We start from the raw sequence: 13246 nt of genomic DNA, 5'->3' as shown, positions 1-13246 counted from the left end.
TGGCCTTCTCCAATCACAGCATCCTCAACTCAATGTCACCTCTCCCCACTTCTCCTCCTCTTTCCCTCCCCCCACCCCAGGGAGGTGTCCTGTGACCACAAGCACCAAAGCTGCACCCAGCGCCCCCTCTCTCGGGCGAACCGCTCAGGGAATTAGCACAACTCCCGTACTCTGCATTCACTCACTCATTTGTTCACTGCCGGTCCCTCCACCAAATGTGGGTCCCAGCGAGAGCAGGCACCTTGTCTCCACCACTACGGGCCCACAGCTCAATGCGCACACAGTGGGGCTGCTCAGCAAGCCTTAGCCAGCTTGCCATAGTCTTTCCCCAACGTAGCGAACTGTAGCTTAAACAGTGGAAGTCTATCACCTTGCAGGTCCGGCAGTCACAAGTTTGAAGTGGGTCTTGTTGCACTAAAATCAAGTTGTTGGCAGGGCTGTGTTGCTTCTGAAGGCTCTAGGGGGGAAAGCTGCTTCCTCGCGATTTCCCAGCTCTAGGCTGCCTGCCTGTCTCAGCTGTTGCCCCCCGTCCACCTTCAGGGCCAGCAGGGATGGACTGGGTCCTCCTCACAGCCTCACTCGCTCAGACGCTCGGCCCCCTTCCGCTCCACTCTGCCACATCTAGGAAGCCACCCGACTGCACTGGGACCACCCAGCTCATTCAGGACCATCTCCCTATTTTAAGGGCAGCTGATTAGCAACCTAATTTCATCTGCTACCTTCATTCCCCTTTGCCATGGAACCAACCATATTCACGGGTTTCAGGGATTAGGATGCGGACTTGTTTGGGGGCCATTTTTCTGCCTACCATGCAGATCTATCACACTTTAAATATGTTTTATGTCCCTGTTTCCCAGTAGCGCATAAACTCTGGGGTGCAGGCAGCACCCATCGTGGCCATTTCTGTCTCCTCCCACCCAGTGTACATTCACCGTCATGTCTGTAGAGCCTCACCACTATCCCATGAGGAAGGTGAGGCGGGCATTATTCCCACTGTACAGATGAGGAGGTCGAGGCTTCAAGAGCCCATGTGAGTTGACCAGAGTCACACAAGGAAAGGGGCAGATCCAAGACTATGCTCAGGACCTCCCCAGTGGCCTTACCAACCAGCCTCCGAGCGCTCGCTGCATGAGGTGGTAGCAAGCAATAATCATAATCAGGAGCAGGAGAAGAAAAGGAGGAGAGGAGGAAGAAGATGATGATGGAAACACACTTTCCTTCTCAACAGCACCGCCTTCAAAGAGCAGCGGCAGATCCCTCTTGTGGCCCAAGGACTGCAGAATGGGTGCAAATACATGCTATTGTCCCATCTGCTTCCAGAGGGATCCCCCTATACAGCAAAGCCTGTAGCTGTCCCATCACAATGTTTTCAGCTCACCATCGCCTGGGGACTAAAGTCCACACTCCGGAGCACCTCCGGAGCACCGTGGCTTTCTTGCGCACATCCCAGGAGGTAAGGGTCAAGCACAGAGGACGCTCACAGCAGGTGTGGGCTCTGAGGGCCCCTGTCATCTCATGTCTTCCTCATTACAACACAGCAAGACGGGGATTATCAACCTGATACCACAGGTAACGAAACTGAGACTCAGAGACATAAGGTTTGCCCAAGGTCACCCATATAGCTGAGACATAAGTGCTAGTGCCTGAATTAAAACCTGGATCTGCCTCCCCCTGGACAAGCCACGTCTTTCTCTTTCTCTACCTCTCTTTCATCCCCTTTCCACTTAGACCATATTGAACCAATTAAAGTTTCCCAAAGACATATTCATCTTCCACGCTTTGACCCTTTGCACCTGCCAGTCCGCCCCTGTGCCTGGTCTGACCTCCTCCCTCTCCCCCCACCCCCTCCTTCCCTCCTGCCAAGCTCTTATTTACCCTTCAAGGTTGCTTAAGCATCACTTCCTCCATGAAGCTTTCCCTGATTCACTCACACAACCTAAGTGCCCCTTCTCCTAAGCTTCCACGGCAATGACATGCATTTCCCAATTACAGCCCCGGTCTTTCTGCATTATGGTGATTTTATTATTCTGTCTTTCAGCTCCTTGAGCTCCAGGACCATGAACTTTCAACTTTATATCCCCACACTTAGCCAGTGTTGGGCACATGAAAGATACTCAGGAGATATTCACTGAGTGAGTAAAGAAGTAAACGACCATGAATTGAGTGCCTCCTAAGTATAAGGCCCTTCCCTGGGTGCTTGACCATCAAACTCGTTCTGACCTCCTCACAAACTTATAGGGTACCTGACTGCATAATCAGCCCCTCCAACAGCAAGTTGGAAGAGACTCCTTAGATGAGTCTGCAGCTGTAAGGCATGCTGGGACCCTGGGAAAGCCGGAGCCTGTGGGTGGAGGATGCTAAACACAACGGAAGGGAAGTCAGGAAAATAGAAACAGAGCTGGTTTCTCTCCATTGGCCTCTCCCACTCTCAAGCCAACAAGCTCTATTGAGAGAGAATTTACATACCATACAATTTTTTTTACACACTTGAAGGGTAAAATCTGATGGTTTTTTGTATAGTCACAGAGTTGTGCAACCATCACTATGGTCAATTTTATAACATTTTTGTCACCTCACCAAAAAAGATACCCCATACACCTTAGCACTGCCCCACCTCCTGTCCCACCCCCTCCAGGCCTACACAACCACTACTCTCTGTAGTAATCTATGACAGAGTAATCCATTACTGCTAGGAATCTACTCTCTGTCTCCACAGATTTGCTTATTCTGGACATTTTGTATAAATGGAATCATGCAATATGTGGTCTTCTGTGACTGGCTTCTTTCACTGAGCAAACATCATGTCTTCAAGGTTCATCCACACTATAGCGTGATCAATACTTCATTCCTTCCCATGGCCAAGTAATAGTCCAATACATGGGTATGCCACAGTTGCCTATGCATTCATCAGTGAGTGGCCATGGACTTGATATTTTGATCAACTCTTTTGATTTGACACAGAGCTTTGGACAGTTGGAATGTGTATATATTCATGACCTACGTCATGACCCTAAGAAGCATAAAATTAAACTTAGCTTTGCTTATTGTTTTAATCGCTCATTATGGTGCACATCAGTTTCTCAGGGATGGTTTGAACACTCAGTGATGGAGTGTCTGTTGAGAGTCTGTCTTGGTAATAAGATAGCCAACTAAAATGGTGGAGTCAAGATGGCCCCACCTGAGCAACAGATTCCTGAGTGCAGGAGACAGCAGGGAGCACATCTTAGCCAGCTGGAGCTCCCCCTGAGGCTTCGGTGACCCAAAGGGAATGGGAGAGCGAGAGTAGGCACCAGCCCCATAGCCAGCATTTGGTAATAGCTAACAATTCTGGAACGCTGACTTCATGCCACACCCCATTCTAAGAATTTTACATGCATGAACTCATTAAATCCTTCCAATGACCATATATCACAGGTGCTACCATCATCATCCCCATTTTACAGATAGAAACGAGGCACCGTGCTCACTTGGGCAGCATATATACTAAAAGGGGAGCCTGGGTGGCTCAGTCGGTTGTCTGCCTTTGGTTTGGGTCACGATCCCAGGGTCCTGGGTTTGAGCTTAGCGGGGAGCCTGCTTCTCCCTCTCCCTCTTCCCCTCCCTCTCCCCCTCCCCCTGCTCATTCTCGCTCTCTCTCTCTCTCTCTCTGTCTCTCTCTCTCAAATAAATGAATACAATCTTTAAAAAAAAAAGAAAGAAACTGAGGCACAAAATTTTAGGTACCTCGTCCAAGGCCACAGAACTAGTAAATGCAGAGGCAGGATTTGAACCCAGGCAGTCCGGCTCCAAGCCTGAGCTCCGTGCTCTACTGTCCCACGCAGAGCATGAGAACATCGCCAGCTATGCACTCCTCCTGCGATAGACAGGGCTCATTCTGAATCTTCTGGGGACTCTGGGGGATTCTAGCCACTTCCTGGTGTCTCTGGGAGAATGATGGCACAGCCTCCAGGAAACAGGGCACATGTTGCAGATTGGGTTGGAACAAAGGCTGGTGGATGTAAAGAATTCTGTTTACAGATGAGGAAACTGGGGGTCAGCAAGACCCATGTCCAAGACTAGAACCCAGACTCAAAATAAATGTGTTTTCCTTAAGCTTGTCCAATAGGTAATGGGTTTGATAGAGACATTTAACAGATCTTATCTCACAAATTACATCTATAAGGTCCTACCACTATAATGGCACTTGGGATGAACATCTCTGTCCCCCTTCTCCGTCGTCCCTGCTGTGACCTGGGAAGGCACCTGGACCCTAACCCAGCCCGTGCCACCGCCACTAACCCAGCTGACCGCACCTGGATGACCTGCCACGCACCTGAGGCTGTGGGCTACGCTGATTCTAAGACCCCTAACGTGTCATAGTGTGTCCCACCGACCGACCAAGGGCTGCTAAATTCTGTCCACGCTGCTGGGCTGCAATCACATCCCAGGAGGAAGTGGGAAGCCCTAAAGGTCCTCAGGTGGGACACGCTGCCCGGCGCAGGGGTCTGTGAGTCCTTCGTGTAAGCACAGTCCCTTACCTGGGTTTCCCCTGGGAGAGACTCTCAGAGGCCAAGGACCTGCTATTTTCAGATCCTTAAAGCCTACAAGTGGGCAGGTAGGGGATATTTGGGGTTTTTGGGGGCTTACATGAAATATTTGAGCAGTGTTCACATACACCGTTTCTATTCCTCTGCCTCATCTTGTTGCTGTTTTTCCCCTTCTTCACCTCCTCTCCATTCCCACCGCCTCCAAAAAGGGCCGTTTACCCTCTAAGGGCCACCACGGTGATCCCAGTACCTGCTGTGACATCTATAGAGGTTCAAGAAATGGTGAAGAAGGGTCTCAGCCGCACGGGGGGCGGACGCGATGCTCTTCTGTGCAGCGACATCCCAGGATTCTCACCGTCTGTCGCCTGAGCCACAGCGCTCTCCCGGCCCCGACGGGATATCCCGTCTGCAGCCTGCAGGCAAATGTCTGCCAGGCCCTCATTGCGGCCACAGGAGAGCCAGCTCAGTACCCGGAGTTCAGTCTGTGGACCCTCTCTTTTCCTTACTCTGTGCATCCTCTGATTTCATCTCGTCCTGTGACTGCAAATACCAGCCCAAACGAGTGCCTTTCCAGGTTCTGCGTTCAGCCTGGACACCTCCTCTGAGCCCCGGACTTGGTTACGTTCGGCTCCCTCTACTGCATCCCCTCCTGGTTGTCTACAGACATTTCAAACTTCCACGACCAAGAAAGAACCGTTCATCCCCCGTCTACCCTCACTCACCTCTCTCTCCCCAACCCAGGAAAAAAGAGCCCCGCATCCCGTTGTCCAGATCAAACTTCCAGGAGTCGTCCTTGGCTGCTCCCTTCCCTTGTTCCCCAGACCCAGTGCATCAGTAATTCCTCACTGTCCTGCCCCCAGATACCCCCTTCTGACCCCCTGCCCGCAGCAAGCCTGGCTACTCCACTGTTAGCGCTCAGCTGGACCGCCCACAGAAGCTTCTTCCTGGTCTCTCTGCTTCCTACTCCCATCCCTCCGCCACAGAGAGCCTCTTGTGTGTGACCTCGCTCACACCCCTCCTTGAAACCCTCCGAAAGGCGTGCTGTGCCCTCAGAATAAACTACAAATTGCTTCCCACAATGTGGCCCCCAGGCTCCCTCTCACTCTTACACACCATGTCTCCCTCAGCCTTTGTTTCTGTCTGTGTTTTCTGCTCAGGAGAGTTTTCCTCCCATCTTTTCCCCAGCTGGGATTTAACTCAGGTGACCCCTCCTCATAAATGTCTTCCCCCACCCCCAGAGATAAAATGCCCTATTTTATCTCTTCCTTAGCATTGAACAAGTCCTCTTATTTACCTGTGTATATATCGCCCCCTGGAAGAGCAACCCCTTAAGTGTAAGGATTCTGTCTTTTTTACCGTGATACCCCAGGGCCTAGAACAGTAGATATTTATTGATGACAGATTATATTAATGACTGAGTAAGCTAACCCTTCCAGAAAAGGTCTAGAGTTCCTTAGCATGTTGGTCTGGAAAGAGCTTGAGCTTTGGTATCTAGATAAGTCTGGTGCTGGCACTTCCTGACTTGAATAGCAAGTTACTCAGCAACTTGGGGTGGTTTCTTCTCCTGGAAGAAGTGTTTTGAGAGTTACTGCAAGTGTACCAAGTGCTGTAAAGACAGTGCTTCCCACAAAGCAGGTGCTCTAGGAATGTAGGTAGGTCAAATGGGCCTTCCTGGTTCCCGGTCCAGTGCTGTTTGCATCATCCCAGGATGGTAATGGCTGGACGTTGGGTGAATTGAAGAGTGAGGGATAAGGTAGGAGTGTTAAGGAAAACTCTGGAACAATTGTGGCATCCCAGAGAGACAGTTTGTTGATCCTTTTGAAGTGACAGTTTAAGTATGGTCATGTTGGAAGGGTGTGAATCCCTTAAAGGACTGTGTTAAGATCCGTCGTCGTTCTAAAAGAGCAAAGAAGCAAACATACTCCATACTTTCAAGGCTCTGGTTGTCTGGCCTGTTTCTGGTGAGCAAAGAGAACCTTCCTATTCGCCGAGAGCAGGGGTTCCTCAGCCCCCAAGCTGGTCCTCTCATTGCTTCTCCTCCCAAGCTGTAGATGGAGAGGCCTCCCTTGGTGCCTTTTTTTCCCTAATCCAGGGCCCAGACAATGTCAGATACTTAGCCGTTGGACCAAGGAGGAGGGTGGAGACCCCAGAGCAGAGTCAGGGAGGTAGGTAGAGCCTGCGATTCAGGTCTGTACACAAAGGTTCCACTATGTGGATGGTCAGCAGCATGCAAATTGTATTTACTCAACGTGGCAACAGCTCGGGGGAAGTTCCATGCTCTCCAGACACAGGGACTCCTCAGTTCTCAGAAGAAAGTCCCATAGAAATGGAAAGTAAACACCAGAGGTGATTTTTTTTTTTCTGGCCTCGGCAAAGTCAGACAGGAACCACACGAGTGGTTTCCAAGCTGGCTGGCAGGGCCAGGCTGGATCGGTGGCAGGGAGGGCTTGGTGAGCAAAATCTGGGCCCAGGAGAACGGAGTGGAGACCCGAAGTCTGGAAAGACGAGTGTCCGCTAAAGTGAGACACAAAGGGAGATGAGTCCAGAAAACAGATTGAAGACATAGAGATTAGCCTAAGAAGAAAGGATGCACTGAGGTCTCAGCAGTGACTCAGACCCAGTCTGGAGGCAGGCCGGGGAGAACCTGTGGCCGGCGTGGTCCCAAGGGGTAAGTTAGGGTGTCAGCGACTCTGGGAACAGGTACAGCCCCGACCCTGCGAGCTAAGTTGGATGTGGGGGTAGGGGGTAGAAAGCACCCTTCGACAAGGACTTTCTACGCTCTGGGCTCTGTGTTAAATGTTTTATGGACATCTTGGGGACAGAGGAAGAACACTTAATCCCAGGGAGGCTGTGGGGTCCCAGGAAAGTCTGGGCTAGGCAGGGACCCTGAAGTCTTTCTCAGTCCAGGTGAGACGGTGGCCTTACCAAACCGGCCTCAGGGCCAGGAGAGAAAGCTAGAGGAGTCGCTCGCTAACCTGGAGCCAAGGTGGTGCGCCTCTGAACCACTGGAGGAGGTTAGCAGCCGTACCCGCCCGAGTCACAAGGCAGAAACCCGGGTGGAGCTTCAAGCAGGCTGAGCCTTTGGCTTCTGTCCATCTCCAAGGCCACGCTTCTCCCGTTGTACCAGTGCAATCCAGTGGCTAATAATAGTTTCATTTCTTACACAGCACTTCCCAGTTTTCAAAGCATCTCCACAAATTATACTATCTAACTGATACCAATTGCTGGATTAGCAGGCGTTGGAGTAAAGCGTCTCATAGATTACTCTGTTTGGCTTCTACTGTGTGACTCTGGCTAAGTTACTTGCCCTCTCTGGGCTTCAATGTGGCAGCTGGGAGAAGGCACTCTTCTACAACACAGAATAAGAGTCTGGAGAGGGGCTGATGGTGAATGGGTTTGCCAGGCTTCAGCAAGCTCTGGAGTCCTTAGACATTCCAAAGAAGAGCCATTCATTGGGCTCCAGGAAAACAAACTCAGATGTGTTATAATCTTTCCTTCAACCCAGCTTTTTAGCCCTAAATGCTTCCAGTTCTATCACTTCTGAGCCCCTTGCCAAGCCCCATTTCGAGACGAGGAAGTTAGGGAGGAGTTTTTGATCCCCGTACAGCTCTATTTTTATCTGGAATGTATCTTCCTGTACACCAGTGATTGGTGCCTTCGAAGCGGAGGTAAAGTACACTGTCAGCAGGACCCAAGCAATAAATAGCAACGGACAGAGAGACTGATCTGTTATGTGGGCAGGAAGTGAGACAGATGGACAAACCAATCGGCCAAGAGTGGCTCCATTAGTCGCTCTGTGCTAAAACCTCTCCATAGGACCCGAAGGACAAGATGTTTGCCTGTGACCACCCCTATCGTGGCAGGTGTGGGAGGCAGACAGGTGTGAGCCCCAGGAGCTCTGCCCAGCGGGGCACGACTCGTGGGGGGGCCACGGGCTCCCCAGCTTTTCCCCAGCATTATGGGGAACACTGGCTCCCCGAATGGAGGTGAATCCTTCCACATCTGTATGCGAAGTCAGCACTGGGTGTTTAGGCTGGAACGGGCTTGACCTTGAATTATAGCAGGAAACAGTAAAGATGAACTGGCCTTTCCTCCAGAACAGCCTGTTCTCAGATCTGAAGGTCTGGGTTCCAGCCGCTCCTTCCCATCTCTAAACAAAGCCTTCTTCACAGAGCTCGGCCCCGTTTACTTAATTTTACAGCAAGAGGTTAGTGGGGCTTGGGGCTTGCCTTACCCCTGCTCCAACCAGCCAGGGTCTAGCATGACCAATGACATTTACTTTGGAGGGAGCACCCAAATAAGAAAGGTTGGAGACACCTTCAAGCACAAAAAGGAAGACCTAGGAAGCCCGCGTGCATGTGTGTGTGGCACACAGGGGCGCAGGCCTGCAGCCGGAGGGACGCATGCCTTGTCTTTGTGGGCCACGAGCCCCGTGCAGAGACCACCGTGGGCTTTCTCGGGCCTGTTGCTGCCCAAATCCTAGTTTCAGGCTAGACGTGAGGAGGGGAAGTGGTCGGGGGCATTTGCAGCTGTGTAAGAAATGCCGTCATTGTGGTCCCCAAAACAAAAGCTTAATGTCTCTAGGACTGGACATTTAAAAAATACTGAAACCAGGTGGTTATGTAGGCCACATGCCACACATCAGAAGTGGGGTGGCCGTTTACAGCGCTCGCTGACTCACCGAGTGTGTCTCGGTGACAAGTGGCATGTGGGCGCGAACGGTGTCCAGGGTGCGTCTTGGTCGCGTCAGGGAGCCTGGAGGCACCTGGAGGGAGGGACCAGTGACCTGCGCTGGTGGCAGAGCGGGGGCCCACGCATGCTTGTAGCCAACTTGGAGAAACCTAACTTTCAGGTAGTTCCTTCAGCAAAAAGGAACAGAAGGGGAAAGGGCTGAGCTTCTCTCCGGGAGGACACTGTGGAGAGCAGGAATGCATTATGCAAGGACCTAACGTGAATCACCAGAAGGGCTCTTGCAAGGACCCCGCTGCTGGTAGTAATAACAAGCCTTCCAAAACTCTTCACAGTGTGCCCCGCCTGACCCTGGCCCTTCAGATAGGGAATTATTCAATCCACGGAAAGGTACAGAAAGGTAAAGCCATTAGCCCTGGTCACCGAGCTAGTAAGAGATGGAGGAACCCAGGGGTTGAATCCAGGTGGTCCGGCTTTCATCTGCATGCTACGTGCCCCTCAGATTATTTCTTGATTAACTCAGCAAATAGGTACCAAATGCTCCTTTGTCCAAGGCACTCACTTAAGTAGAGAAGACAAGACCTATATACGTGTTCACAGTTCAATAGAGGGCATTTGCTTACCCCGTTCCATACACGTAAAGCCCTGCTTTCCAATGCATTTGCCACCATTTCTGAAGGCCTCTTCTGACCAAGGGAAGGAGACTTCTGTGCTGTCTCTGATATACCCCTTTCCAGTCTGGGTCTCTGCAGAATGAGGAACACTGGGCTTATACTACTTCCCAGATCCCTGGGTGCCCCTTCGGGACAGGACCCAGTCTTATTCCTCTCCAGACCCCCGGAGCCACACCCAGGGCCGAACGCATCATCAGAATGCACTAAGTGTGGTTAACTGGATGGTTTTTAAAATCCTTGGATGCGGGGCCAATTGCAAGATGCTATTAAAATACCTCGCTGTCCCTGCTTCCCTGCTCCAGGCCACAGCTCAGTGGCGCCCAGGAGCAACATGGAGAAGAGTCGAGTGCACATTTGCCCGTTAACTTTGGCTTCCCCTTGGTTTGCCAGGACAGATCGGCAGAGTCCGGCGCCAGTGTGGATGACTCGGCGTCCCCCTCGGTGGCCCAGCTGGCTGGGCGGTTCAGGGAGCAGGCTGCCGCTGCAAAGGAGGTGAGTCAGGCGGCTCCTGAGCCCCTCTTCTGGGAGGGGGCTGGAGGAAGGGGAAGTCTGGGTCAGGCCCAGAGGAGAGGGAGGGAGGACGCTTGGTAATTACCAAATTAGGAAGAGAAGCCAGAGAGGGGTCCCTCTGAATGTGAGGAATGTGGCCAGGCTGCTGGGCCTGTGCAGAATCTTTCCCCACCAGAGCGAGGCTTACACTCTGGCCGGGAGCTGGGGGAGACACAGGCCAGAGAGCTGGAAACATGGGAGTCTGGATTCATTTCCGTCTTGATCATCGGCTGTGGGAGACTTAGATCCTGCCCGGCCGTGCCAGACCTGGACTGGCTCAGAATACAGACATGCCCATGCTTGGCTCCTGCCCTGGGGTCCAGAAGTCAGGGGCAAGGTGAGAGGGGGGCAGATTCCGAATTGAGAATTGAAGAGGAAGAGAAAACGTCCAGGGAAGTGCATTCTGTTAGGAGGCCAGGGATCAGGAAGGACAGGGATCCAGTGACCACCGGACTCCAGGGGAATCCGGCTGGAGAGGACAGTGTAAAAAGGGTTGTTGCAATGCTGGAGAGATTTGGGCTAGATTTTCCCAAGTCACACAGTATGCAGAGCTCAGGAGGAGTGACAGGAAGGAGACTGCACCCCAAGGTGGGCGATGGTCCCCTTGGGGCGAACAGGGGTGCAGCCATCAGGCTTTTTTAGGTGCAGTATTTTGTGCTTTGGTTTTCCCATCTGAAAAATCGGTCTTTAATTTCTAGAGTACGCAGTATCGTAAAGGGTGAAGAAGAGAGTGTTGACCTAAGGTGCCAGCAACGCTTGGAAACTGGAAGCAGGTGTCATTTTGAGATGTTGTTTCAGGCCAGTGAGTCTCAAGTCAGAGAGGATGTTCCAGCAGAAAAGAACCAGGCGAGGAGCCAGGAGCCTGGAAGTCAGAAGGGGTGGACAGCAGAATAGAATTAATGCATAGGGCTAATGGGTCCATCTTAAAGACACGTCACCCCTCCCTCCATCTTTTCTCTCTGGACATCCCTGAACATTCCTAAAACCAGCTTCCACTTACTCCTCTTCCTCCCTGTTGCCTGATGAGCTCTCTCTCTCTTTTTCTCTCTGTGTGTCTGTCTGTCCCCCTCCCTCTAGACACCAGCCTGTAAACCGACAAGAAGGAAACCGCCCTGCTCCCTCCCTCTGTTCCCCCCCAAGGTAGAGCTGGGCCAGAACGGTGAGGAGGTAAGTGCTATGTCAGAGCTCAGGGGGTGCTGGTTATGGATCTGCTTTCTCCTTCTAGAGGAGAGGGCACAAAACGCACACATTTAGGCCTTGGAACCTGCACAGGGAATTTCTCCCTTTCAGATTCAGGGATGAAGCTCCTCTTCTTAATGCTTCTGGAATCCTTTACTTTGGACCCCCGGGTTCCTCTCCACTCTTTCTCATGGAGCCTTCTTTAGGATTTGTTTAGGACTGGAGCACTGTTCTCCAAGCCGGAGAATTGCAACAAAGAGAACAAACGGGCCATAGAGTATTACCACGCCAGGTTCCGGAGTCACCAAGGTTATGTTTCACTCCAGGTCCGACTTCTGTGATCTTCCTTGGGCAGAAGGCACCTGGAAAGATAGGCCACACTTACATAAGGCAGAATTGCCTCCTGGGAGAGAGTACCATGGTTTGGTGCTATCCTTGTAAAGACTAGCTATTGTTTTTGATCACTGGAAGAAAATCAGAGCACACAGAGGCCTCGTTGCCCTCACATATAAATAGCCAATGTTACCAACAAAAGAAAGGCTCTGGTATCACAGATCCTAGCCAGCAACATATTCCCAGACTGGGTAGGTACCTACCCTTATTTATCTCATGGTAGCTGTAAGAGTGACTTCTCTGCGCTCCCTCCTAGCCGCCCATGAACCTTCATCGTGGTCACGTCACGGTCCCCCAGAAATGAACTTCCTTGTTCTCTTGTCCAGCCTGGAAGACCAACCCCAAGAGAGAGCAAGGAAGCCAAAGACAGCCCAGTTCCCAAATCCCATGTCAGCTACTTCTCTCCTCCTTTCTTTTTGGGGACCAGCAACCTGGCGATAAACACTAGATACCTGTGTGAACTTGTGCACCTATGGTAGTGACCTTGAGCATCTATGGTAGTGAACGTGTGGAGTAGAGCGACAGTTTCAAACCTTTCCTACCCAAGGCTTCCAGGCTGAAGCCCATCACAGAAAGCGGAAATTCGTTGCTGCTGGTCAAGTGGGGTGGGGGCTGCTAGAGCCCCACTGCTCTGAGGTTGCTCCCCCAGGCCCTGAACAAGGGTCTTCTCCTGGAATGGGAATCCCAAGAAACACAGTTTTTAAAAACTGAGGTTTTTGTTGGAATTTCTTTGAGCACTAACATTATGATTCTGTGGCTTCATGGAGTTAATAGCCAGTGCTATGACCAAATACATTCCAACAACTTCTCTTTACGGAGGGTCAACTTCTCCTTGTGACTTTCAGCCCTTGGGCTTGGTGTCAGTGCCAGGCTGCAGGCTGAGGCCGTGGCCCTTGGGAGCCTACTGTGAGGCTGCCCCCTGATGACCCGGGCTCAGCCCTGGAGAAGCCCCCGTCTTGCACTGAGCCTGCTTCCTTATTTGTGAAATGGGGACACGAACACTAACCAGACAGATGATGGGGGCTGGACGGGGATGTTTTATTCCCTGGAGTAAAAGCAGAGTGAGTCAGTTTAGTTCAGTGGCTCCGGGAGAAATCAATCCACAGGTTCATCCCATGAGGCACCACCCAGCAGTGAAACGGGCTCTAAGAGCCAAGGGCAAGATGAATAGGAGGGTGGATTTTAGAAGAAAAAGTTCTGCCTGGAGTGGCAGGCTGCATGTACATTGGAAGGACA

At 51.6% G+C, this 13246-nt stretch overlaps 1 protein-coding gene across 3 annotated transcripts in view; it reads left to right on the top strand.

Annotated features, from left to right (window-relative positions):
• RCSD1 (RCSD domain containing 1) overlaps positions 1–13246 on the top strand; it is a 66185-nt gene that overhangs the window by 35129 nt on the left and 17810 nt on the right. For 2 of the 3 annotated variants that reach the window (XM_027613125.2, XM_027613123.2), the window contains exons 2-3: positions 10280–10381; positions 11516–11605. In XM_027613125.2, the coding sequence (XP_027468926.1) occupies positions 10280–10381; positions 11516–11605 (192 nt within the window). The remainder of the gene's footprint in view (positions 1–10279; positions 10382–11515; positions 11606–13246) is intronic. The other variant, XM_027613124.2, reaches the window with a different exon arrangement.

The sequence above is a fragment of the Zalophus californianus genome, chromosome 10, assembly GCF_009762305.2.
Source record: "Zalophus californianus isolate mZalCal1 chromosome 10, mZalCal1.pri.v2, whole genome shotgun sequence".
Taxonomy (NCBI): Eukaryota; Metazoa; Chordata; class Mammalia; order Carnivora; family Otariidae; genus Zalophus; species Zalophus californianus.
The sequence above is the reverse complement of the archived record's forward strand: the minus strand, read 5'-3'. Positions and strand labels throughout refer to the sequence as shown.